The sequence below is a fragment of the Petaurus breviceps genome, unplaced genomic scaffold (genome assembly GCF_028583685.1).
Source record: "Petaurus breviceps papuanus isolate PSGF00001 unplaced genomic scaffold, PetGlider_PUasm1.0 90750, whole genome shotgun sequence".
NCBI lineage: Eukaryota > Metazoa > Chordata > Mammalia > Diprotodontia > Petauridae > Petaurus > Petaurus breviceps.
The window spans coordinates 13,263,658-13,291,628 of NW_027187335.1; the positions used below are offsets into that span (position 1 = coordinate 13,263,658).

At 41.2% G+C, this 27,971-nt stretch overlaps 1 protein-coding gene across 1 annotated transcript; it reads left to right on the forward strand.

The window, feature by feature from the left end:
* The first annotated feature begins 8,099 nt into the window (after positions 1 to 8,099).
* Positions 8,100 to 21,537, forward strand: KRT32 (keratin 32). Its single transcript, XM_069067745.1, has 7 exons — positions 8,100 to 8,626; positions 10,543 to 10,625; positions 10,786 to 10,942; positions 14,404 to 14,565; positions 14,661 to 14,786; positions 18,314 to 18,534; positions 21,112 to 21,537. Exons 1-7 carry the CDS (start codon positions 8,123 to 8,125, stop codon positions 21,230 to 21,232), a joined length of 1,374 nt encoding a protein of 457 aa, XP_068923846.1. The 5' UTR covers positions 8,100 to 8,122; the 3' UTR covers positions 21,233 to 21,537.
* Positions 21,538 to 27,971: the final 6,434 nt, after the last annotated feature.

The following is a 27,971-nucleotide window of genomic DNA, read 5'->3' on the forward strand; positions in this document are numbered from 1 at the left end:
TATATTCTATTTGTTATAAGCAGCTTCTTTTATCACTTCCTCCTCCTCCTCCTCCTCCACCTCCTTCTTCTTCTTACTTTAGATATTCATCTGATATCTTCTTTCTGGCTTCTAATGCCTCAAATCAATGCCTCATATATAATGTATGTTGAACTCTCCCTCCCCCAAATCTATAGTTCTATTAGAGCATGAAAAGACAATATAACAATCTTCCAATCGTCTGCAAAGAACTCTGGAATTTCTTAACTACAAATTTTGTTCAAAATCCTGAGAACATTAAATATGTACACAGGGGAAACAATGCCTTGCATCTCACCTCATTCTCACCTCAGTCAAAGCTCTTATTGCTGAGAAAGATCATTCTCTTTCTGGTTGTCTTAAAACAAATTATTTCTTTCCTCTAGTACTTTTATATGATAGGTTGTGTCTCTTCTTAAGCTGATCTTTATCTGTGTTCCACACACAAACTTCCTTTTCTTCCCTTTTCAGCACCCCAAATGTCCACATAACAAAGAGGGTGGTACCTTGCTTAAGAATAAGATTTGGGTGTGTTTGTAGGCACCAGAGCAAGAACCAGTAGATACACGGAAAAAACCCCACAACTTAGTATTCTGTATTTGTAGCCAAAAGTCTGTCAGAGACAGCTTATTTACTACCTGGAGGGAGTTACAAATGGGCAAAGCTTGCCCTGCTAATTGGAATTCTTCCTAACTCAGGCAATAATGTGTTCTTACATTTTTTTATTGTGCAGAAAACAAAAGACAAAATTCCTTCAGCAGGATAAAAGAGTGGTAAAAAGTTCAGATTTTATTGTTTTTGATTTGCTTAAAGGGAACAATACTAATGTTAACATTATTGGCTGTACCCTGGGAGAACGACTTTCCCAAAACCAATTATTCCCTCCTTGTAAGCATTCTCCTTCTGTCCTGGTCAAAGGTGAACTGGAGAGTTGTAGTTCTTAAAGTGGATGAAATAGAGGCATCTCTCCACTCTTCACTGAGTCACCAGAAACAAGATGAAGTCTCTTAGTTTCAGGGAATTTCTTTTTGAACTTGACTGTTTTCAGTTCAAGGAAGTGTTTTAGATCTTTTTCATTCATATGAGACCAAGAATTTCAGACCAGTATGCCTGCATATTATTTTAAAAAACATTTTGTATATGCATGTGTATGTGTATATGTATATGCATGTGTGTATACATATGTATATGTACACAGGTGCATTTATATGTGCATTGTGCTGTGTGTGCATGCGTGCATGTATATGCATGTGTGTGCATACACATATGTGTATATATATATGTACATGCATATATGCCTTGTAGATGTGTTTCTACAATAGGGAAAGGTTGAAGAGAAGAGAGGATGATGGGGGGAAATCTGCTAGTGAAGATGGGTAAGGATGATCAAGGTCACCTGTAGGGGAGTTGGCCTTGGTAGGAAGAAGGATCATCTCTTCAATTGAGTATACAGTGGAGGAAACAGTGGGGGATGATATCAACGGATTGAAGAGTGTCATCATAAATTGATGAGTTATAGGGTCAGGGGTGCTTGAAACCCCAAAATACCAACATGCTGGGTCCTTCCGAATGAATTTGACTCAAGTCTTCTCTCAGCCAAAGAAAAGCAAAGTTTATTAAAAGTTTGCCATAATGGGTATACTCTTAAGGAGCCTCGGTATCTATGATGCTTGTATTGGTCAAGCAGGCCAGAATCATCTGACACAGAGCAAGTCTGTGCTAGGTCATTCTATGGCTCTCTCTTTTTTAAATTTTATTTATTTATTTATTAAGCAATTGGGGTTAAGTAACTTGCTCAAGGTTACACGGTCAGGTGTTTCTGGGTGGGTACTAAGTGTCTGAGCCCAGGATTCGATTTCCAGGTCTTCTCAACACTGGAGCCCGTGCTCTTACTCGCTGTGCTACCTGGACGCCCCCATTCTATGGCTCTCTCACACACATATGGTGGCAAGATGGAGTCTTATATACAGAATGGTTGTAGAAGGAATCTAGGGGTGGTCTAGAGGAGGAGTTTGGGGAGGGTCTTCAGGAGGAGTTAATGAGGTCACACTCCAGTAAATGAGTGATTAAGGGTGGGAAGTTGCTGGACAAAGGAGGGATAGAGATTTGGGCAGAGCCACAATGAAAGGCTTTTGGCCTCATGCAAATGCCTCATCAAATGGGAAGATTCAATCAGAGCTGGGGGGGGGGGTTCCCAGAGCCTGTACTTCATCAGGATGATGGGGTGATGGAACCTGGACCCCTAAAAAGACCTTATCTTTGAAAGCAGCCCAGTCCCTGAATTTTCTGACACATTTCATCAGTCTAGATCACTGGTGTCTCAACAGAGGCATGTGGCCCATCCCAGACCACCTAGATACTCAACAGTACTTTCACAGAGGCTCTTGACCCACCCCAGACCACTTACCACCTTTCACTGTCACACCTGGCCCACCCCAGGCTATTTATCACTCCTTAATTCCATCCAGATCTTCTCACTGTCTTTTTTTGGTATATAAGTATCAATTTCACCCCCATCAAGTAGCAGATTCACTAGGAATCTCACAGGTACTATTGGCATTACAATAAACCTTGCTACTTTGACTGAAAGAAAGCTTGAGTGCTTGAATTCTTTCCAGGCAGATTCTCCCTGTACTCTGACATTTTGGGATTCCCTGCAACCCTAAACCACATCAGGGATGTGAAATAAGAAAAACAGAAGATGCACTCAGTGAATAGTCTTTTTTTTGGGGGGGGGGTCCCCAGTTGAGAAGGTGGGAGAAGGGAATGACATGGGAATCTGCAGTACAGAAGACAATGTTTGGGGCAGTAGATGCTGTGGTAAGTGGGACAGAGAATCAGTTAGGACAGTAGAAGAGATGCCTTCCTCCTGTGAGGGCCCAGTTGAGATTAGGTAGCATAAGTTAGTAGTGAATCTGGTCAGTTCAGCTCCATTACTTCCTCCTTTTTGATTCAGCAGCACAGGAGTAGGAACAAAGGAGATGAATACGAAATTAATCCAAGAGAGTTTGGCAAGATGTGATCGGTGATTATTGAGAGGAGAGGACAGTGTAGAGTTGAATTGGTTCGACAAAAGGTCAGTTTTCTCCTCTGCAAAATGAAGGGATTGGACTCAAATCTCTAAGGCCCCTTCTGACTTTATATGAGAAGAAATGAAACAAATTGAAAGGGAGAAGAGTATAGGGAGGGCAGGGATTGAATAATAGTCTTGGACAATTGCCCAGAGCAGGGAATGTCACACCATTTGCCCAGTCACACAGTAAGTATATATCAGAGGGGAACTTGAATCTAGGCCTTATGTTCAAGGGTTTCCTTAAACATCTTATTTTGCAGAGAACTTTCTCAAATGGAGAGGAGGGGAATCAAAGTCTGGCTAGTGATGTAGAGATTGAACATTTGACAAGATGAACTGAGCACAAGCAACATGAGCAGAGATGATATAAAAACTGATGGAAGCACTTCATGTCTTGCCTCACCTCTGCCTGGTAGACTCCCTTATTTCCTTTAAACCTCCAATCATATGTCACTGCTTGCGTAAGACTTCCCCCTCCCCTTCTCTCCCTCCGGGTATTAATTAGGACTCTTTCATTCTTGAAATTACTTTGCATCTAGGTAGTGCAGTGGATAAAGCATTGGGCCTGGAGTCTGGAAGACCTGAATTCAAATGTGGCCTCTAGCTGTGTGACCCTGGGCAAGTCACTTAACCCTGTTTGCCTCAGTTTCCTCATCTGCAAAATGAGCTGAAGAAGGAAATGGCAAATCACTCCAATATCTTTGCCAAGAAAACCCTGAAAGCGGTCATGAAGAGTTGGACGTGACTAAAACGACTGAACAACAAATTTTTATGTGCTTTGTATTTGCTTACTTTTGTACATGTTATAGGCTCCTATTTACCCTCTACCTGCCCTCCTCCCCTTACCCCCCAACTAGAAGCTCCTAGAAGGTAGGATGTACTTTATCTTTGATTTTTCTACCACCCAGTACAGTGCCTAGCACATAGTAAGCACTTGATAAATCTATGTTGAAATTATTGCATTATTTCAATTAATTGATGTTTAATAAAAGCTTGTTGATAGTCGATTGAATTTAAGATGAGTGAAATAAAAGTAAATGAGCAGCCAAAATATCCTGTTATCTCCTCTAAACCTAGGAGGGGACAGGGAGGGAGAGACAGAAACGTGGATTGTAGAATTTATCCCAAGAGAGAAAACAATGGACTAATCCCAGAATGTGAGTCTGACAGCAACAGCAATAATGGCTCATTTCACAGGAAAGCCTCAGCATTTTTTTCCCTCTCAGATCATCACCCTCCTGGATGCTGTTTCTAGAAACTATCCACATTCTTATTCTTTAACCTTGTTGTTGTTTAGCTATTTTCAGTCATGTGACCCTTTGTAGGGTTTTCTTGGCAAAGATACTGGAGTGGTTTGCCATTTCCTTCTCCAGCTCATTTTACAGATGAGGAAACTGAGGCAAAGAGGTTTAAGTGACTTGCCCATGGTGACACTGCTAAGTAAGTATCTGAGGTCAAATTTGAACTCAGGTCTTTCTGACTCCAAGCCCACACTTTATCCACTGCACTACCTAGATGCAAAGTAATTTCAAGAATGAGAGGGTCCTAATTAATACCTGGAGGGAGAGAAGGGGGGGGGGAAGACTCAGTACTCTCTTTACTTTACCATCTATCCATTGTGCCATCTAGCTGCCCATTACTTAACCTAATGGGAGGCAATATAGTATGGTGGTAAGAGCTGTGCTTCTGGAGATATAATAAATGGTTTCAAAGCTGACCTCCGATGCTTATTACCTGTTTGCCTTTGGACAGTTCACTTCCTGGGCCTCTATTTTATCATCTGGAAAATAAGATGGGGTTGCACATTTTATATCATAGATGGGACTTCAGAGGACCTGTTCCAACCTCATCATTTTACAGATGAAGAAACTGAGGCCTAGAAAGGTCACTTTCTCCAACTTGAAAATAAGTGTCCCTTCCAATTGTGCTGTGCTGCCTTCTCAAACCAGGACTCTTAGCCCCTTTCCAGCCACAGATCTAGGATGAGGATCTAATTATCCATGTTCCCAGATTTTTACCAGTGTTTCTTCCCAAGGTATTTTCTTTCTTTTTTTATTGATTTATTTTTAGTTTGTAACATTCATTTCCACAAGATTTTGATTTCCAAATTTTCTCCCTATCTCTCCCCTCACCCCCACCCCAAGATGGCATGCACTCTGATTACCCCTTCCCCCAGTCTGCCCTCCTTTCTATCCTACCCTATACCCCCTTCCCCCTTATCTTCTTGTAGAACAAGATAGATTTCTATACCCCATTGCCTGTATATCTTATTTCCCAGTTGCATGTAAAAACAAATTCTTTTAATCATTTGTTCTTAAAACTTTGAACTCCAAATTTGCTCTCTTCTTTTCTCCCCACTCACCCTCATTGAGAAGACAAGCATTTCAATATAGGTTATACACGTGTAGTTATGCAGAACACTTCTATAATGGTCATGGTGTGAAAGACTAGCTACATTTTCCTCTACCCTGTCCCCGCCCCCCATTCTATTTTCTCTTTTGGCCCTGTACCTTTTCAAAAGTGTTTGCTTCTAACTACCCCCTCTGCCCTTCCTCCCCCCCTTATCCCCTTTCCCCTTACCTTCCTGTAGGATAAGATACCCAATTGAGTGTGTATGCTATTTCTTCCTTAAGCCAAATCAGATGAGAGCAAGGTTCATTCAAAGTCTTTTTAATAGATTTCTGCATTGTTTGGCTTCTCCCTCAGTCCACTTTCTCCAGCAAATGAACTAAACTGGCATTTTGCTCCCATAGAGTTTTTTCATGTTCATTTGGATTGAGGTCCCACCAAATACTGTTTTGGAAAGCAAGTCCAGAAGAGCGGCTCAACCACTTCCCATCTACCTCTATGCAATCTTTGAACTACCTTGTATTTCCATGATAATATCTTTTCTTTCTAAATCAGTTTGGTTCAGTCATAAAATGTTTTGAAACAGAGTAAATTGATCTTTGCTTTCTAGGAATGGCCTCTCTTCTGCTGTAATGAATCCAGACAGGTATCTCTGCCATTTAATTTCCTTCTCATTGATCTCTGCCCCCCCCCCCCCCCAAGACTCCCTCCGTATTCTCAGGAATTTTTGCTCAGCCAGGTCTATAGTGGTTCCCAGGTCCAATATGTTGTCTAATGGATCAGGCTTAGCATTCCATGAATCTTACTTTTCAGATGGTGACCTCCCTGCTATTCCTAGGTTGCCTGCAGTGTTAGGGTCAAACTTGTATATTTACTATCAATACAGAGTTCTTTCCAGTTTTGTAATTAGAGACACCTGTTCTCTAATAGCTAGGTGGTGTAGGGGATAGAGTGCTGGGCCTGCAGTCAGAAAGATCTGAGTTCAAATCATACTTTAGGCACTTACTAGCCATCTGATCCTGGGGAAGTCACTTAACCTTTATTTACCTTACTCCAGGGGAGAAAGAAATGGCAAACCACTCTGGTATCTTTATCAAGAAAACTCCATGGGCAGCATTGGCGTGCTATGGTCCATGGAGTCACGAAGAATTAGAATGACTAAACAATAACAATTCTCTGACATCATTCCTTGACTAATATGTCAGGGAAAGCTGCCTGTTCTGAGGATGTTCATTCATATTATTTGCATCTTAAAATCTTAGACTCGAATCTGGAGGAGACCTTCCTGATAAATAGATTTCTTATACCATATCTCTGACTCTTTATTGTGCTTTTGCTTGAGCACATTTAGTGATGGGGAACTGATGCATCCCATTTCATTTTTATACAGCTTTAATTGGTAGGAAATTCATTCTCAGACTGAGCTGAAATCAGATTGCAATTTCTAGAACTACTTCTGTCCCAATTCTCTCCTCTGCGGACATATAGAATAAGTTTAATCTCTCTTTCATAAGATAGATAACTCTTATCATATATGAAGACTGCACCCTTAATGGGGAGGGAGGTCCTTTTATGAGCTGCTTTTCTGTCTTCCTGAAATTCCCTCTATATAAGGCTGTGTTGGAACCAGCTTGAACCAGGTAGCAAGAGCCAACTGTTAAATTTTCAGTGTGAACATTTATACTTTGGAAATGGGCAAATGTTATAATCAGGACTTGGTTTATTGTTTTGTTGATTGCCTGGATTTAAGAAAGTGATGAAGAAAATGTTAATAATGTTAAATAAAATAGAAAATATTATTAAGTTTATTAAATTATTAATATTAAATGGTAAATAATAATGTTAAACTTAAAGCTATATTGTGGGTACATTCTTTCTCTCTAGAAAGCCAGTTGTTAAATGTTTGCCAGCATATCCTTATCTCTCTCTTCTTTATCACTGGAAAGCAAACATAGGTGCTCTGCTGGCAAGTCCTTTCCCATGATATTCACTTGCTTCTACTTGAAGCTTCAACTCTTCCCATTCCTAATAGGATCCCACTGGACAGATTTCTCCACTGTTTCCATAAATCTGTGTCTCTGTCCTGCCTAACATAATTCTTCACCCTCAATGTAGGAAGTTGTTACGAGGCCTCTCCATCCTCAGCTGGTCCATTCCATCATTTCCTTTCCTGTCTCATTTAAACTTTCCCAATCCCAGTTTCATCACAACCTCTTCCTCCCACATTGTTCTATCTTAAGAGGTCTTCAGCATGCCCTCATTATAGGCAATGATCAGTATGCTACCCAACTGGAAGCTTTCCCAGGCCCCTGAGGAGGTGGGGGCCAGGCCCATTCCTGCCAGGGGGTTAGGAAGGTGGGTGATGCCCCGCCCTAGTAAATGAGGGTCATTTCAGCCTTTGAAGATGGGTCCTGAAGCTTTTACTCTGACTATCAATAATAGGAGCTCTGAGGCCTCTCTGCTCAAATGACAAGCCTGGGATATTTTATGAGCAATGGAAACTCCTTATTGTAAATTAAATAACACATTAATTACTAGCTTCCTTGGATGGTGAGTGTAAACACAAACAGTAGCACCCAGGAACTTTCTTGATTGACTCTCTCTCCCCTCCATCCTCTGGAGTATAAAAGGCTTTTAGAAGATTAAGTCCAGTAGACACTAGCAACATAGGCACCTCATACTATGACATCCAACTGTTGTGTCACCACAGCTGGCTCTCTGGGGACTGGCAAGGCCTGCACCGGGGCTGCCTCAGTCTGTTCCACCAGTGTGAGCTGCCGACCTGAGGTCTGCATGGCCTATGTCTGCCAGCCCACGGGCTACGTGCCCAGTGTCTGCCTGCCCACCACCTACCGGCCAACCAGCTGCCTCCCTAAGACCTACCTGTCATCTTCCTGTAGGCCGAGCAGCTGTCGCCCATCCTGCTCCTTACCAGGAAGCTGCAGCATCCCTTGCTCTGTGGGGGGCTGCAACTGGTTCTGTGATGGCATCTTCAATGGCAACGAGAAGGAGACCATGCAGTTCCTCAATGACCGCCTGGCCAACTATCTGGAGAAGGTGCGCCAGCTGGAGAGGGAGAATGCCGAGCTGGAGACCAAGATTCAAGAAGCCTGCCAATCTCAAATGCCCACCATATGTCCTGATTATCAGTCTTATTTCAGGACCATTGAGGAACTCCAGCAGAAGGTAATGGCTAATTCTTGGTGAACCAAGTCATCAACTAATTGCAGGAAGGCTATGTCTATCACCATAGAGGCAGTGTGGCACAATGGAAAGGGCATTTCATTTGGATTCAAAACACATGGGTTTAAATCACAGCTCTGACATTTATTAACTGAGTGATCTTGGGGAGGTCACTTTAGTTTGGAGGCAGATAGATGGTGTAGTGAATAGAGTTCTATGCTTGGAGTCAGAAAGACCTGAGTTCAAATTTGCCCTCAGACACTTACTAACTATGTGACCTTCGGCAAGTCACTTAACTTTTGCCTGCTTCAGTTTCTTCATCTGCAAAATAGGGATAATAATAGCCCTTACCTTTCAGGGTTGTTGAGGATCAAATGAGGTAATATTTGTAAAGCACTTAGCACAGTGCCTGCCAGATAGTAGGCACTATATAAATGTTAGCTATTCTTATCATTAGCAGCTAGATGGTTCAGTGGGTAGAGCTCTGGGCCTGGAATCAGGAAGACCTTAGTTCAAATCTGTCTTCAGACACTTACTGGCTATGTAACCCTGGGCAAGTCTCTTACCCTCTGCCTTAATTCACTGGAGAAGGAAATGGCAAACCACTCCAGTATCTTTATCAAGAAAACCCCATGTACAGTATTGAAGTGCTATAGTCTATGGGGTCACAAAGAGTTGGGCATGACTGAACAACAACTATCATCATCATCTCTCTGGGCCCAGTTTCCTTATAAGTAAAATGAAGGCTGGACCAGATGGCTTCTAAGATATCTTCCAGCTCTAAAGCTATGGTTCTGTAATTTCATGACCCAAAAGGGCATCCTGGATGCTGTGTCCCAATAGAGTAAGATATAAAGAGGATGGCATTGTCTCCTGTTATGGGACATGTTTCCTATTTGTAGTACATTGGAGCAGAAGTTAGGAGATCTTGATTCTTGTCCTGGCTTTATTGCTGAGTGGCTATATAACCCTGGGCAAATCACTTCTTTCCTTTCTTCAGTTTCCTCCTCTGTAAAGTGAAGGGGTGGGGTTGCATGTGATAAAATCCTAATCATGTAGAATGTTAGAGCTGGAAGGAATCCTGGAAATTATCCATGGATACCCTGCATTCTGAGTCAGTGAGAGGTAGCTTTGCATAGTGGAAAGACTATTGGGCTTTCAGAAAAGAACCCTAGCACTAACAATTACTAGATGTCACTAAACCCCTTGAGACTCAGTTTCCTTATTTGTAAAATGGGGGTAATAATAAATGAACTCTTTATCACACAGGAGTATTATAGAACTTTAAAATATTGTAGAAATCATTAGCTACTGCTACCATTAAATAATGTTATAAATATGGAGATTGAAGTCTCATAGTGCCATACAACATGGTAGAGATATTTCAGTGATTTCTAAGGTTCCTTCTAACTCTAAAATTCTATGAATTTCTCTTTCCCTGACACTTCACCAAGTGTATTAAAAATGAGGAGCAGAATTTTTCTTTGTCTAAATCTATACCATAATAATTATAGGGAACTTCTGGTGTGGAAATTTCCTTCACTGGTGTGGGCAATTCCTCTATAGTTTGTAGTGATAGAAAGATGCCCTGGTCAATGAGAGGTTGGGGCAGCCAACATCTGTCAAAAGTCCGAGCTCAAACTTGGTTCTTTCTGACTGTAAGGTTGGCTTTCTATAATCACATGGTTTCTTCTCATAAAGTTATGAAATCTAGATCTGGTTCTCCAGTGACTTGAGATTCATGAATTCTCCCAAAATTCTTCAAGGTGGTTTTCCTGGATCTCTCTTGCTTTGGGAACTTTTCTATCAGAGGGAATGCACTTCTGATGAGTCCTAGCCTTTTTCTGATACTGATTCCACCATAGGTTTTCTTCTTTTTTTTTTTAAGCCAATTTGTCATTTGTGTTCTTCCTCCCCAGGTTCTATGCACCAAGGCAGAGAATGCCAGGATGGTTGTACAGATTGACAATGCCAAGCTGGCTGCAGATGACTTCAGAACCAAGTGAGTTGGGATGGCTTAAGAACCAAACTGATGGCCGCTTTCCCCATCATGCTGTCTAACTATGCTACAGGGACTGGGGAAATTTTGGGTGTCTCATTCCTTCTGGGAGGTTAAATCCTGCTTCACCTGTTTAGTCTCTGAGTCTGTTCTGTGTGTGTAGGTATGAGACAGAGGTATCCCTGCGCCAGCTGGTGGAAGCCGATATTAATGGTCTGCGGAGAATCCTGGATGAACTGACTCTGTGCAAGGCTGACCTGGAGGCCCAGGTAGAGTCCCTGAAGGAGGAATTGCTGTGTCTCAAGAAGAATCATGAAGAGGTAAGTCCTTTTGACATTCCAGGTAAAACACGAGAGGTGCTCTTGGGCAGGTCTCCCACCTCTCTGACCCTTAAAGCTAAGGGGATTGGACTAGGTGATCTGTCATCAGAGTACCCTAGACCCAGAGCTAGAAGGGCCCATAGCGTGCACTTAGTCCAATCCCATCATTTTATAGATGAGAAAACTGACACCCAGAGAAGGTAGCTGATTTGCCCACAATTACAAGTAGCAAGTGATAATAATAATATTTATTATTGGCTACTATTTATATAGCACTTATTATGTGGCAAGCACTTTGCTCAGAACTGTATAATTATTATCTCATTTGGTCCTCACAACAATTCTGGGAGGTGGGTGCTATTATTATGCCCATTTCACAGAGGAGAAAACTGAGGCAAAGTGACTCATTCAAAGACACACAATTAGTAAATGCCTGAGGCCAGATTTGAACTCAGGTCTTCTTGACTCTAGAACCAAAACTCTATCCACTATATCACCAAGATGCCTCAGAACTGGGATTTTAACCCAAGGCCTCTCATTCCATGTCTAATACTCTTTTCCCTCTGTACCACATTACCTTTTGGTTTCCAAGGTCACGATCCTATTGCCAGGTCTGACTGTGAGCAGTTGGTGCATCTCACCCAACTCTGAGTACAGACCTTCTTGTATTGGACCAATTGCTTCCTATGTGCCAAGCACTGTGCTAATCACTGGAGGGTACAAAGTAAGACAAAACCAGTCCCTGCCCTTATGGAACATACATTCTAATGGAAAAGAGAACAAAGACATTATTAGGTATATATAGGGCAGGTAGAGGGTAATCTGAGGGCACTGCCAGCTGGAAGCAGTAATAAAACCCAAATACCAGAGTTTTCTGTTTCCTTCATGAGGTTAAAGGAATTCCTATCCCCTGCCCAGGGCAGAAGCAATTAGGATAAAAATTTAACAAGTTACTATGAATTCTGGTCAGTCTTTACTAAAGGTTTGCCTGAGAAATAACAGTCAGTCATCAAGAGTTTATCGAGCCCTCCCAGGAAGCATAACATGAATCATTCCAGTCTAACAAGGTTGAGCAGAGAAACTCACCCTAAAGACCAATATTAAGTCTCTGGACCTCCTCTAAAGACTCTATTAGAAGCAACTTTCTCTCTTTTGGAGCCAGGTCTGGGAGCAGACTCATATTTGGCCCATAGAATAATGAAGTCTCAGCCTTGAAGTAGACCTCCCACCTAGTGCAGAAATCACCCTGAGACATAGTCCTCTGGTCTCTGTCTGAGTATAGGTGGTGCTCTCCAACCTTAGTCCTGACAAACTAAGTATAACTTGGTGCTTTTCTTCTTTGAGTTGTTTTTCAGTCATGTCTGACTCATAATGACCGCATTTGGAGTTATCTTGGTAGAGATCCTGGAGTGTTTTGCCATCTCCTTCTCCTGCTCATTTTACAGATGAGGAAACTGAGGCAAACAGGGTTAAGTTACTTGTCCAGGGTCACACAGCTAGTAAGTGTCTGAGGCCAGATTTGAACTTAGGAAGATGAATCTTCCTGACTCCAGTCCTGGTACTCTATCCACTGCTCCACCTAGCTGCCCTGTGCTTCTCATTAGGAGGACTATTCGCAGTGTCTTTTTTTTCCCTCTAGGAGAAATCATGAGTTAGCAGAGATTAGGAAGGCAGATTAGGAACAATTCACAGGACTTTACCCCCAGAAGCCCAAATAAAAATCACAAAACTTTTTTTTTTCCAATTCAACTCTAGAAATGCTATAAAAAAAGGAGATAAAACTATCCCTTTTTTATGATGACATGATAGTTTATCAGCAAAGATACTAATTAAGACAATTAAAGATGTTGGCAAAATAGGAGGATACAAAATAACCTCATGAAAATCAAAAGCATTTCTATTACAGAAACAGTGAAACCCAGGAGGAAGAAAACAGGAAATAGAACAAAGGATTAGGATGTAAGATCTTTGAAGGTGGGAACTGTTTCCTTTTGCTTTTCTATCCCCAGCACTTGTTATTTCATCCCTGTCTGGAATTCCCATTATGGAAACTCTCTCCACTGATGCAGTTTATAGCTTGGTTATTTATCTCATCAGTTTCTATAGATATACTTATCTCCATGCTAAACTCTGCATGGCACTTTAAGTGCAAAGTCCCGTTCAAAATAATTATAAAATGTACAAAGTATCTGAGATACTGTACTAAGGCATATACATGCTCTTGTATCTATACTATTTCAAATCAATTCAAGGAGCATTTATTAAGCACTTACTATGGGCAAGGCACCATGTTTGATGCTATGGATTGAGTATACACCTGGTAGTATGGAATAGAGGATAGAGGGTCAGCTTTGGAGTGTGAAAGACCTAGGTTCAAGTGTTACTGGCTACCTGACCACAGGCTATCCACTTAACTTCTTCATGTCCTAGGGGATACTATAAAAATATAAAAAGTGTAGACAATTAATAAAAAATATTTATTAATAACTTATTATATGTCATGCATTGTACTGTGTTGGGAATACAATGAAAGGTAAAAATTATCTCTCAGAACTCATACCCTAATAGGGGGCGTAAAATGTACAAAGACTGGAAAGGTAAGAAGGGACAAGATTATGAAGAGTTCTAAATGACAGATAGAAGGCTTTGTATTTGATCTGAGGGTAATAGGGAGCCAATAGAGCTTGTGGAGAGGGGGAAGGGGTGTGATAAGGTCAGATATACACTTTAGAACAATCATCTTGGCAGCTGAGTGGAAGATGGATTGGAATGGGGAGAGGTGAGGCTGGGAGACAATTAGAAGGCTCTTACTATTTATTTCAGGGGAGGAGAGGTAAGTATCTGAGCCAGGGTGGTGACTATGAGAATGGAGAAAAGGGGATGTGTACAAGAGATGTTGTGAAGGTAGACATGGCAATATTTGGCAACAAATTGGACAGGTGAAGTGAATGAGAATGAGGATTTGAAGATGATACAATAGTTGTAAGCCTAGATAATTGGGAAGATGGTAATGCCTTTGCCAACAATATGAAAATTTGGAAAAGAGAAGGATCTAGGAGAGGGAAAGATAATGAGTTTAGTTCTGGACATGTTGAATTTTAGATGCCTATGGGACATTTAGTTCAAATGTACAAAAAGCATTTGGTGATTCAGGATTCTTAGCATGGAGATAATGACTGAACCCATGGAAACTGATGAAATCCATGAATAAGTTAGTCAAATTATCAACTGCATCAGTGGAGAGAATTTCCATAACGGGAGTTCTTTATAAAATGAAATCACAGGTGCTGAGGATACTGAAGCAAAAGGAAACAGTTCCTGAGCTCACGTAGCTTATATTCTACTTCTTTGTTTTGAATATAGCGCAGTTTTCCTTAAGCTTCCTTGTATTTCCTTGAAGAAGAAGAGTCAGTACTTTGTGGGACTGTATACTTGGCTTTGGAACTCTTGTGCCTTTGCAGGAAGTCAATGCCCTTCGATGTCAGCTTGGGGACCGGCTCAACATTGCGGTGGATGCTGCTCCTCCAGTTGACTTGAACAGAATGCTGGAAGAGATGAGGTGCCAGTATGAGACTGTGGTGGAGAATAACCGCAGAGATGTGGAGGAGTGGTTCAATGCTCAGGTGAGTTTCTTCCACAGGCCACTTGGGCTGATTCCAATGTCCTTGAGAAGAGAACAATGGTGTTTTCAAGTGCCCTGTGTCTCACTGGGTTTCAGATGGAGGAACTTAACCAGCAAGTGACCACAAGTTCAGAGCAGCTCCAGGGCTACCAGTCAGACATCATTGATCTGAGGCGTGCCATTAATGCTCTGGAGATTGAGTTGCAGGCGCAGCATGGCATGGTGAGTACAGCTGGGGATCTTGCCTCTTGCGAAATGTAGAAAACAACATCTCACCAGGCAACAGACAAGTGTATGCACGTCCCATTACCTATCCAATTAAGTTCTCTGTTCTTGAAGATGGTATCAGTCATCAAACAGTGGTTTAGTTCCCAAAGTTGGAAAGAAAAGAGGAGATAGAAATCAATCCTTAGCCCTCACCCAGACCTTCAGACAGCTGAGATGTTAATCTAGCCTAAGGGGCCTTAGCTTTGTGTGTGTGTGTGTGTGTGTGTGTGTGTGTGTGTGTGTGTGTGTGTGTGATGGACCCCTTTGGCAGACTGATAAAGGCTATGGATCCTTCCTCAGAAGTGAGTTTTTAAGTGCAAAAAAAAATTACACAGGATTATAAAGGAAACCAATTATGTTGAAATACAATCATCAAAATATTTTAAAAAAGCAAGTTCATGGGCCTCAGGTTGAGTCCCTCATCTAACTTGACCTTTAGCTTCTGGATACATGTTGTTGTTCAGCCATTTTCAGACATGTCCAGCTCTTTGTGATGCCATTTGGGCTTTTCTTGGCAAAGATATTAAAATTGTTTGTCATTTCCTTCAACTCATTTTACAGTTGAGAAAATTGAGGCAAACAGAGTTAAGTGACTTGCCCAGAGTCATATTACTAGTGTCTGAGGCTGGATTTGAATTCATGTCTTCCTGACTTCAGGTCTGGCACTCTATTCACTGTGCCAGCTAACTTCTCTGGACACATGGTTGGTTGGTCGGTTCTTGAAGAGATCCAAAATGACATCACCATCCTGGAGTCGAGTTTCAATGTATCTGACTGGCTGATCAGACCAACATGAGCTTGAAATGTTCTATCACAGGTTGGGCACAAATAGTCTGTGTGAACATTTGGGGTTGATTCTCTGAACCTGCACATCCTGTGTTCATGTTGAGAGGTTTCAATTCTGCTTTGCTCATAGAGCATAGCACCTTCTCTGATGTGGGCATGCCATGCTGAGTGGTCCTGTGTCAGTGTCTTCCATGTCACACAATCAATTCCAAAGTACACGTAGTAGTATGGGGCGGCTAGGTGGTGCAGTGAATAGAGCACCAGTCCTGGAATCAGGAGAAGTTGAGTTCAAATCCAGCCTCAGACACTTAACACAAAACTAGCCATGTGACCTTGGGTGAGTCACTTAACCCCAATTGCCTTACCTTTCTCCCTCCAAAAAGCAAAAAGGAAAAATCTTAAAAGAACAAAAACTCAAAGTATATGTAGTAGGCACTCAATAAATGCTAGTTGACTGACTGAGTTCTTCTCTAAAGATCTATCACAGAATATCACAGCTGCAAGAGCCCTCAGAGATCATATATTTTTAAAGTGGCATTTATACAAAACTGTGTAGTCCTGCCACTCTAGCTTATTTGCACCTCACAGTGCCCCTGGGAGGTGGGTATTGCAATATTAGTATCCCCATTTTATGGATGAGGAAAGTAGAGCTCAGAAAAGTTTATTCTTAGAGATGTGGGGATTGAGTTCTATCTTCTCTCCTTCCCCAGACCTGGGGAATTGGATCACTGCTTGGTGACTGACATCATCACTAAGAACTCCCAGACAGTGACTTATCCATGGCCATATAGTTAGTGTTAGAGGCAGTATTTGAACCCAAGTCATACTGAGAACTGATTCTGGAATCAGAGGAGTTGGGTTTGAATTTCATTTCTGTTACATCCTACCTGTGGGACCCTGTGTAAGTAATTTAACCTCACTGTACCTCAGTTATCTCATCTGTAAAATGAGAGGATAGGATTACATGGCTTATGAGATCCCTTTCATTTCTCCATCTATGTTCCTAAGATCCCATGACTTCAGGTTCAGCTCTCTATCCATTGGATTCCACTATACTGCAACTTGTACCTGACTAAGAACCCTTTTTACACTATCCCTGACAAATGATCAGTCATTTGTACCATGCTTGCAGACCTCCAGTAAGGGGGATTCTACTGCTTCTCATGGTTGTTGTTAAGTCATTCAGTTATGTCTAACTCTTTGGGTTTTTTTTGGCAAGGATACTGGAGTGATTTGTCATTTCCCTCTCCAGTGTGTCCCCATTTTATAGATAAAGAACTGAGGCAAGGGGCGGCTAGGTGATGCAGTGAATAGAGCACTGGCCCTGGAGTCAGGAGGACTTGAGTTCAAATCCAGCCTCAGACACTTAACACAAAAACTAACCATGTGACCTTGGGCAAGTCACTTAACCCCAGTTGCCCTCCAAAAAGCAAAAAAAAAAAAAAGAACTGAGGAAATAGGGATTAAGTAACTTGCCTAGGGTCACACAGTTAGTTAGTATCTGAGGTAGGATTTGAACTCAGATCTTCCTGATGCCAAACCCAGTGCTCCACCTAGCTGCCCACTTCCTGTGGTTACCTGTTTCAATTTTGAACAATTCGAATGGAGAGGAAGCTGTGCCTTATGTGCAGGGGTGTACTGTTGAATGTTTAACAACTGACTTTCTGGAAAAAAAAAAGTACTGTGCTTGTGCTTTTAAGTTTAATCTACATTTATCAATATTTTCTCTGCCCCTTTCTTAAATCTAGATAATCAATAAAACAATAAACTAAGCCCTGATCCATAGCTTGCTGGTTTTGAAAGTACTAAAAATTTAACAGTTATCTCTCGCTAGTCTGTCCAAGCTGGTGCTAGCACACTCCTGCTTATGTGAAGGTGAACTCAGCCTTGGCAGATTTTATCCATTGCTACCAGTTTTTCCCTCTAGCCCAATCTTTTGTGGTTCAGTCATTTAAATTATATCTGATTCACTGTGATCCTTTTTGGGGTTTTCTTGGCAAAGATACTGGAGTATTTTGTCATTTCCTTTTCTAACTTATTTTATAGATGAGGAAACGGAAGCAAACAGGGTTAATTGACTTACCCAGGGTCACATAGCTAGCAAGTGTCTGAGGCTGAATTTGAACTCAGAATGCTGAGTCTTCTTGACTCTAGGCCTAGTGCTCTAGTCACTGTGCCACCTAGTTGCCCAGTACTTAAGTAAAGTTAGACAAAAGACACAGAAAGATTGGCTGTTTCTGACAGAGTATGTCCCAAACCATACATAGACTCACCTCTCTACTGATATTTCATCATCTGTCTGCTGGAGTCAAAGATAGTCATAGACACCAATCTGAATTTTGCTATTTTTCTATGTTGTTTTCATTTACATTATTTTGAGCACTGTGCATATCCTCCTGCTGGTTTTCCTGAATTCACCTTGTATTAGTTTATGCGAGTCTTTCCAAGTTTCTCTGAATTCTTCATAGTTGTAATTTCTTGTTCCATTCCATCCATACGCCATGGTCATTCAGCCATTCCCCAACTGATGGGCGCCCACTGTCCCCCCATTTCTTGTCATCACAAGTGTTGCTATCTTGGCATTTATAGGGCCTTTGAGGGATCCTTTACAATGACAAAATATCTGGATTTCTGGGTTTGATTTACAATACAGAAATAGCCCTACCTCTCACAGTCATATTTCATCTTTATTATAGAGAAATTCTCTGGAAAATACCCTAAATGAAACAGAAGCCCGTTACAGTTCCCAGCTGACCCAGATGCAGTGTATGATAACTAATGTGGAGTCCCAGTTGGCTGACATTCGTTGTGACCTGGAGAGGCAGAACCAGGAGTATAAGGTCCTCTTGGATGTCAAGGCCCGCCTGGAGTGTGAGATTGCCACATATCACAGTCTCTTGGAAAGTGAAGATTGCAAGTAAGTGGGACAAACTGGGAGGAAGGAACCTGGAAAGCAGTCAGGGTTTGAATATCTAGTGAACCAACAGCTTAAACATCCTTTGAGAAGATCATTGAGTCATAAAATCACAGGAATAGGGATCTTAGAGGACATCCTTTCCAACCCTGGCATTTTATAATTGAAGAAAATGATGTCTAGAGAAGTTAAGTGACTTGTCCAGGTAGTAAGTGGCAGAGTCAGGATTTGAACACAGTTCTTCTGACTCCAAATCCAGTGTAAATTCCAGTGCTACACATATTTCTGGTATGCTCTAGGAGAGAACAAAGGCCATGTTTTTTATGTAGGCATTCCAAACCTAGAGTTCTAATTTCCTTGTCATGGGCTGACATAGTGCTGCTTAGTCAATGTAGTCCCCAGAAAGAAAAGGCAGAAGACCTGGGTTTTAGTTCTGGTTCTATCATTCACTAGTTGTGTGACCTTGGGCAACTTTCTTTAAGCTCCCTAAGCCTTAGTTTTCTTACCTATAAAATGGGAACAGTATCTGCCCTACCTCTCTCCTACAGATAATGTGAGTCATAAATGAACTATGCAAAATTATCCTATAAAACTGTAAAATTCCAGATGAGAAAATGAAAGTATTATTATGGGAACCCACACTGGAAATACAACTGATTTCTCTAGCTTCTTTGTTGTACTACCTACAGCTCTGCTCATTTGTAGTTCATCATAAATTCTAGTTTTTCTAGGTGTATATTTAATCCCTATATGTCTTGTGTAATTATTGTGTTTATTAGCTCCCCATGTTTCACCCTTTCCATCTACACGGCATACAAATGATTGTATTTACATGTTTTATTTACTCTATAAGAAGTAGCATGGTATAGTAGATAGTAAATAGGACAGCTACATGACCCAGTGGATAGCACATGGGGCCTGGAGTCAGGAAGATTCATTTTCCTGAGCTCAAATCCAGCCTCAGACCCTTACTAGCTGCATGATCCTGGGCAAATCACATAACCCTATTTGCCTCAGTTTCCTCATCTGTCAAATGAGTTGGAGAAAGAAATGGCAAGTCACTATAGTATTTCTGCCAAGAAAACCCCAAATGGAGTCACCAAGAGTCAGCCATGACTGAAGCAAGTGAACCACAAAAATGGTAGATAGAAACCAGGGCCTAGGGTCAACTGGATCTATAATTGTCAGGGAATGACTATTGGAATACATGACTATGATGTAGAGTGAGGTATAGTCAAGAGGCACAGGGGTTTATATAAGAAACAATATTTGACTATACATATTGTTCAGAGTCAGAAAAAACAGATTCTCTCCCCAATTAAAGGAGCATAGGTTGTTGTTGTTGTTGTTTTTTTAAAGCAATTGGGGTTAAGTAACTTGCTCAAGGTTACACGGCCAGGTGTTTCTGGGTGGGTGCTAAGTGTCTGAGCCTGGATTCGATCCCCCAGGTCATCCTGACACTGGGGCCAGTGCTCTTACTTGCTGTGCTATCTGGCCGCCCCGAATAGGTTGTTTTTTTTTTTTTATAAAGAAACAGTGATATAGGGGCGGCTAGGTGGCACAGTGAATAGAGCACCAGCCCTGGAGTCAGGAGAACCTGAGTTCAAATCCAGCCTTAGACACTTAACACTTACTAGCCGTGTGACCTTGGGCAAGCCACTTAACCCCAAATGCCCTGCCTTCCTCCCTCCAAAGAGCAAAAAAAAAAAAAAAAAAAAGAAAAAGAAAGAAAGAAATAGTGATAGATGGAAAATACCATCCTCATCCAGAGAAAGAAATATGGGGTCCAGATGCAGAGTGAAGCAGACTATCTTCTTTTTTTGTTTTGCTTTGTTTTTTTCTTTCTTATGGTTCCTCCCATTCATTCTAATTCTTCTATGTAACATCGCTAATATGAAAATATATTTGATAGGAATGTAAATGTAGAGCCTATATCAGATTGTATGCTGTCTTGGGGAGGGAGGGGGAGAAAATTTTAAACTTATGGAAGTGAATATTGAAAACTAAAAATAAACAAATTGACTTGAAAAAAGAAAGTTATAGACACATGCAAGAGAAAACTAATAATTAAAAATAGATGTGCATCATCAAATAATTGCTGGCTAGTAAGAACAGAGCTAAGGAGCCTTCTTGGAATGTTTATTATGGTTTACTCTGGATGTCCTGTTTAGTTTCAGTTGTGCAGTCAAGCACAAAGAAAATTTTTTAACTCAATCAGGTTCAAGGTTTGCCTCTGGTCCATATTGACTGTAAGACTGTGGGCAAATCATTTGACTTCTCATTGTCTCAGACGACTAAGACTCTAAAGTGGGACCTTCCTTATTGAGATTCCCTACAACAATGAAATTACACACCTCAAACTGTCATCACTCAATCTCTCCCTTTAGTGGAATGTAAGCTCCCCAAAGACCAGGGCTGTTTTTCATTTTGTCTCTGTATTCCAGGCATATGGCATAGACATTGACATGTCTATGTACTTGATAAAAGCTTATTGAATTGGAACCATTTTTTCATCTTCACATGTATTGCTTATTAACCATTCACTTCTCTACTAAATCCAAATAATATTTTCTCCTGCAGACTGCCTTGCAATACATGTACCACTTCTTCTTCCTGTACGCCCTGCGTATCCCGCACTGTCTGTGTGCCCCGAGCCATCTGTGTGCCGTGCACACCTTGCACCCCAGGGGGCCGGTACTGAAGTCTTCGTTGGAATAAATGGGAATTCAAATGTAGATATGATTTTTGGTATTTCCTGAAACCTCTGGCCAATATCAACAAGGTAGCATAATCAATGCCTTGCAGATGACTGAAGCTTCCCCAGTACACTGCCATTACATACTAAGGCTGTACTCTTTAAACTGTACATCTTGTCATTTCATTGGTTGATGCGTATCTCTTTCATGATGGTTCCTATTTTCTTCACTGTTTCAGAACCTCTGGAGAGAGATTAGTTCCAACTGCTAATTAGTTAATAAAGAAAGTTATTTTCAGGGACTCAACAAACATAGTTTTCTGTCTGTCATTTGTGTGGCTGTATTCTTTGGGTAAGTTTATGCCTTTGGGCTCATAGCAATGGACCACATAACTTCTGATTTCAATCAATCCACATATATTTGTTGAGAATTTAAAATGTATTTATTAGGTGTTGGGAGGGGTGGAGTGAGGGAGACAAAAACAAGTATCAGTTATGATTTTGGCCAGAAGTAAGTTATAATATAGTTGGGGAGACATGAGTATACACATATAAAAACACCCTAAACAAACTGATAATCAAAAACAAATAATCCAAAACAAAACAAAACAAAAAACAAATCTTAGAACATAAAATTGTAAATGGTAAGTCCTAAATAAATAATGTGGGCATGGTGGAAAATAATATGTCTCAAGTCAGATAAATAGGGTTCTATTTTTAGCTCTAGTGTTTACTACCTTTGGATGTTGGATTAGATCAAGGGTGGTGAACCTGAAGTCTTGAGGCCACATGTGGTCCTCTAGGGTGGCCCTCTGACTGAATCCAAACTTCACAGAACAAATCCCCTTAATAAAAGGATTTGTTTTGTAAAACTTGGACTCAGTCAAAAGACCTAGAAGGCTACATGTGGCCTTGAGGACACAGGTTCACCACCCCTGGACTAGATGATATCCAAGGACCTTGACAGCCCTAAATATTATCGAGATAGTAAGTAGGACAGGAGGGCTAAAGAAAAAGCAGGCACCTCCTGTTGTGGTATCTGGAGAAGGCTTTGGTTTAGATAAGATTTGAAGAAGGTTGGAAAGATGGAAGGTTGGATTTTTACTTCAGAATAAAAGTTGAGTGTCCTGGGTAGGGCAATGATCATGAGAAAAGATATGGTGGGAGGAAAACACAAGGCCTGCTGGGTGAGTAAATTAATATGGGTGGAGTAGAGATCTTCTGTAGGCGAACAATCAGAGATAAATCTTGAAAGGTAGATTGGGTCGGCAGGGCTTTGTGTGCTAGGTTGTAGATCTAGGATTTTATCTTATGGGTAATTGGAGCCTTTTAAGGGTTTTGAGCCAGAGAATGAGACCATAAAAACAATACTTTCCTAAGTGTCACCCAAGGGATATACTGAAGAGGGAGGAGATTAGCTAGGAGTTATCTGCAGTAATTCTGATGGGAGGTGATGAGGGTGTGGACTATGGTGGTGAAAGGGAGAAGGATTTAAGGGACTTGGTGAAAGATGAACCAACACAGCTCGGCACTAATTGATAGGTGGGGTAGTAGTGAAAGGAAGGGGAGAATTAACGGAACCTTCAGGAGAGGTAGATATCACTAATGCTACTTTGAAACAGCTATTAAAATTCACCACACAGTAATCAGGGATCATGTTTCTATTCAGATTCTGCCCTCTGGCCTTTCTAGATATTATGAAAAATGAATAATATCTTATACTGCTTGAGCTATGCCAAGAGAGAATTTACACGCAATGGTTGGCAATGGAGACCATTCACCTAAAACTTGGGAACATGAACATGCTTTGCTTAGCAAATGTCTACAGATTCATTAGCTTCATGGAAGAGTAAAATTGATTATTTGAATAGGATTTGGGAGCAGCTGTGGTTATAGAATAGAAAGAGTGCCAAGTTTGGATTTAAGAGAACTTAGTACAGCAGAAAGAGTCTTAGCTCTGGAGTGGATGTGTTGTTGTTCAGTTGTTTCAGACCCTTTATGACCCCATTTGGGGTTTTCTTGGCAAAGATACTGGAGTGGTTTGCCATTTCCTTCCTTGCCCAAGGTCACACAGCTAGTAAGTGTCTAAGGCTGGATTTGAACTTAGGTCTTCCTGACTCTAGGCCCGTCACTCAATCCACTGTGCCGCCTACTCAGTCAGAGGACCTGGGTTCAAATACCCTCTCTGGGTTTGTTACCTTTGGGCAAGTTATTTAACCTCTCCTGTCCTTAGTTTCTTCATGTGTAAAATAAAGGGGTTGGATGAGATGGCCTTTGAGGTCCTTTCTAGTTTTAGGTTGATGATTCAATGACTTGCATGTGAATCCAAGCATGGACACCACTAACTTAAAGATGTTGGGTGAGTCACTTAACCTCTATGGGTTTCATTTTCACCATTAGTCAAGTGAGGGGATTAAAAAGGCTGATTTCGGAGATCTCTGACAGCTCTAAAACTATGTTCTAAGGATCCTGATTAACTGAGAATGAACTTTTTCATGTTGTTGAAAAGGCTTTCTAAAATGCCTTCTGCTTAAGTGAGTAAAGAGTAGAAAGCCAAATCATTGGTTGAGGGTGTTTTAGTTGCTCAAGAATCATCATGAAGTGGAGTATGATCTAGTGGGAAATAAACTTGGAGTCAAAAGGCCGGGATTTAAATCTTTGTTGCATCAATTAGTAGAATGACTTTGGGCAAGTCACAAATTCTCTGGCCCGTTTTCTAATCTGTAACATTGGGATAACAGGAATGAAGATCAAATGAGATACTGGTGTATTCTGGTTTGTAACCAGAAAAGTTATGAGATCTTGTTATTAAGGGGCAGCTAGGTGATGAAGTGGATAGAGAGCCCTGGGTCTGGAGTCGGGAAGACCTGAGTCAAAATCTGGCCTCAGATGCTCATTAGTTTTGTGACCCTGGGCAAATCTCTTAACCCTGTTTGCCTCAGTTTCCTCATCTGTAAAATGAACTGGAGAAGGACATGTCAAGCCAGTCTGGTATCTCTGCCAAGAAAACTCCAAATGGGTTCATGGAGAGGTGGACAGTACTGAACAACAGCTACAAAATGGTAGTGATTCCCTTGGGTAAGAGAGCAGTATGGTCTGGGGGGTGAGTGCTAGTCTTGGAGTGAGAGGACCTGAGTTTGAATTTCAGCTTTGTTTCTCTGTGGCCTTGGGTAAATCATTTTAGTTCCTCTGGGCTTCATTTTCCCTTGTTATAAAATGAAGAAGCTGCATTAGACCAGGATTTCTTGACCTTTCTTTGTGTCATGGACCCTAGTAGAGTCAAGGGAAGCCTGTGGACCCCCTCTAGAAATAATGATTTTAAGTAATTGAAAGAAATGATAAATTTCAAATAGAGGTAAGTAAAAATAAATTAATAATTGATTAGTAATAATTAGTTTAAAAAACAGTCAGATTAATTAATATATTCTCTTAATGGACCTCAATTTAAGAACCTTCCATTGGATCATATCTAAGACCTTTTCAAAATCTTACTTCTATGGTTCCTCTGTTATGTTGTTGTAGGAGGCATTGGAGACGTGATGTCCTGATCCCTGGACATATGCTGAGAGGTAGTTTTTGGAACAGATCCTGGTACAGTCTTGTTTTTACATGCTCATTGATCTGTTTCTTTTTCCTAAGAGTGAAGCGGTACAAATCTGAGGCCTATGCTCATTGGCATACCTTTCAGGTTAGCCAAAGTTTTGTTGTATCTGGAAGGTGGCAAATAGAAGCTGGCAAGGCTGAGGCTCTAAAGCCCAGAGGCTGGGTGGGTTCCATGTTAGGCCAAAGAGATGAGAGGTAGGACATGGGAGGGCCCCTTCTCTTGGAGTCCATCCCCAAGCTCTCTGGCCCGGGCTTCTCATACTTTCCTCACCTCCAGCCTCCACCCAATGCTCATGCCTCTCAGGTCTTCTCCATTGCTTAGATTCCCCGAGTCCTTTATCTCAAAGAATCATAGCATCCCACAGTTGTAAGGGATTTCAAGGGTCTCCTAGTTCAAGCTGTGCCTGAACAAGAATATTTTCTACAGTATACCCTCATGTAGCATTGGCTTGAAGATGTCTAGTGAGTAGAAAGTTTTCTATTCATTTCCTTGTTGGATAGTTCTAATTGTTAAGAAATTATGTCTTAGGACAAACCCAAATCTTCCTCTTGGCAACTTCCTCTCATCATCCCTCATTCTGCCTGCTGGGGCCAAGATGAACCAGTCAGATTCTTTTTTCATAGGACAGACCTTCAAATGCTTAAATATAATTATGCCTTGGGCAGATAGATTCTTCCTTCCTGACTCCCTACTAATCTTGACTTTATTTCCCTGTTTGTCATCTTTGTTCTGTTCTTCCTGGTGTAGAGGTTCTTCTCTTCTTCAGGGGTGGAGTGGGGTGAGGTGGGGGGCAGCAAAACCCAAAACTTCCTCTCCATTGTCCTCTCGTCTACCCTGGTTGATAGCCAGTCATTTGTTCTACCCTCCTCTTTTCCCCAATACAGCTAAAACCCTCCACAATTCTTTTCATGCCTATCCTATGTTGACCACCTCCAATTAATCCTGTCTACAGCTTGTTTGTACATAGTTATTTGCATATTGTCTCTCCCATTAGACTATAAGCTCAAGAGTCTTTTGACTTTCTTTGTATCACCATCCCTCAGCACAAAACCTGGCATATAGTAAGTGCTTAATAAAAGTTAGTTGACTGACTGTATTTTTGTCTCTAGCTTTTCCCACCAGCCTTAGCTGGTTTCTCCCTCCCTTTCATTATTCTCACATGGCCATTATTTGACACCCCTCTCTAAATGACCCACCTTCTGTCCAACATGCTAAGTGTCCTCTTCCTCCACAAAATGATCTCTGCCTCCTAAAATATAACATATCACTTTGCCCAGACTTTTCTCTTTCAGATTCATAGCATCATGGACTTGGAGCTGGAAGGGACTTCAGAAGTCACTGAGTACAACACTTTTATTAGAGAAGTATATGACCCAGCTAAAATCTCACAGGTGGTAAGTGGGAGAGCTGGGATTTGAACCTAGGACTTCTGAGTCCAAATCTAGTAGTCTTTACATTATCACACATTATCACACTTTATCGCATTGCAGTTATTTGACTTAGGATAAAGATGGAAGAGAACTTACAGGCCATTCTGTCCATCCCCCTCCTTTTACAGATGAGACAACTAAGTCCCAGAGAAGTTAAATGACTTGCTCATTGTCATTGCAGGAAGCTAGTAGCAAACTTGGGATTTGAACCCAGTGCTCTTTCTACTGTAACATCTATTACAAATGACTTGCATGATCACCCAGAAATTGTGAGTACCTTTTCGAGCAGAGTCTATCCTCATAACTTTGTATCCTATGCCTTAAAAAGAATTCTGCAAATAGTAGGTGCTTAATAAATGCTGAGTTATCAAGATGATGTGGCTTAAACAATGCTAATTTATTCTCTGATCTTTTCAATTTTCCTTATTGTGTCATAGCCTATTTCATACTTCACTTTCCTTCACCTTTCAGCACTTTCAAGTTCTTTTTTGTTTTTGTTTTAAATTTCAGACAAAATTACCCATTTCTTTTGGCTCTCCTTTCCCAAAGCCATGACACATCATTCAATTTCTACTCTTTCCCTCAGATCCTACTGCCACTCAGGGACTTCCAACTCAGATCTCAGAAAAAGATGCCTTGTTCTTAAGATGTACAATTTCTTTTCTGGGATGCTGTCTAGCTAGTTAGAGCATTCATTAAATATGTACTATGTGCGAGGCATTGTGTGAAACGTTGGGATACAAATGCAGGCAAAACACTCCTTTTCTTCAAGGAGCTTCCTTCTTATAATGGAAGACAACATGTACAGGGGATCTAGAAGGTGGAAAAAAAGCAGGTGAAGGGTATCCCAGTTATTGAGGAGGAGAGGAAAGAAAAGAAGGCTGGACAATTGAGTTGTGAGTGAGGCAGAGCAGGGAGTCCTAGGGTGGTGGGAGGTCTTAGAGTATTTTTTAAAAAAGGTAATGAAAACCTTAGCTGCCTTAATTATCCCTCCTTCCTCCAAGGAGGGAGATTCAGAGATTTTCTAAGATAATTAGCAAGTTGAAAAGTAGCTTCTCTGCTGAAACCCAAGCAGGAAGTTGGCTAGAGGATGAACCCACAGCAGTGTTTCAGCCAAAGGCTTCTCTAGCTCTGGGCAGCAGGGCTTTCACATTTCTTCCTGGTCTGTAGTTCTTAAACTTCAGTCTTTATTACCACTTTGCCACCTACTCCCTTGCCAAGACTTGCCTCATGGTTACAATACCAGTAATATCATCTTACTGGAAAATCAAGCAAGGTCATCCTGGGGATGTGGTGCCTCCTGCCCCCTGCTGGAAGTCAATGGTGATCTGGGCAGTGAAAGTAGGCTAAGACTATAAACTATTAGAGGTGGAAGGGTCCTCCAGCACCATCCAGCCTTAAGAGCTAATTTTTCAACTGAGGAAACCAAGACTCAGAAAGAAGTATGCACCTGCCACCTTGAATTACTGAAGAGAAGTGGGATTTCCTGGACACCAAGTCCAGAGGCAGCTTGATATGGTGGAAATAGTATTTGGCTCAGGAGTCAGAGAAGAATAAATATTTATTAAGTGCAGGAGTCTTATCCTTCCATAGTGATATTTTTTGTGATGGTGAATTAGGCTATCTTTTGTCTCAGTTCTTGCCTAGCCTTTACTCATTGAATGGGTGATGCCTCAGACAAAGTGAGGCCTGGGAAAGACCTTAATTTTAG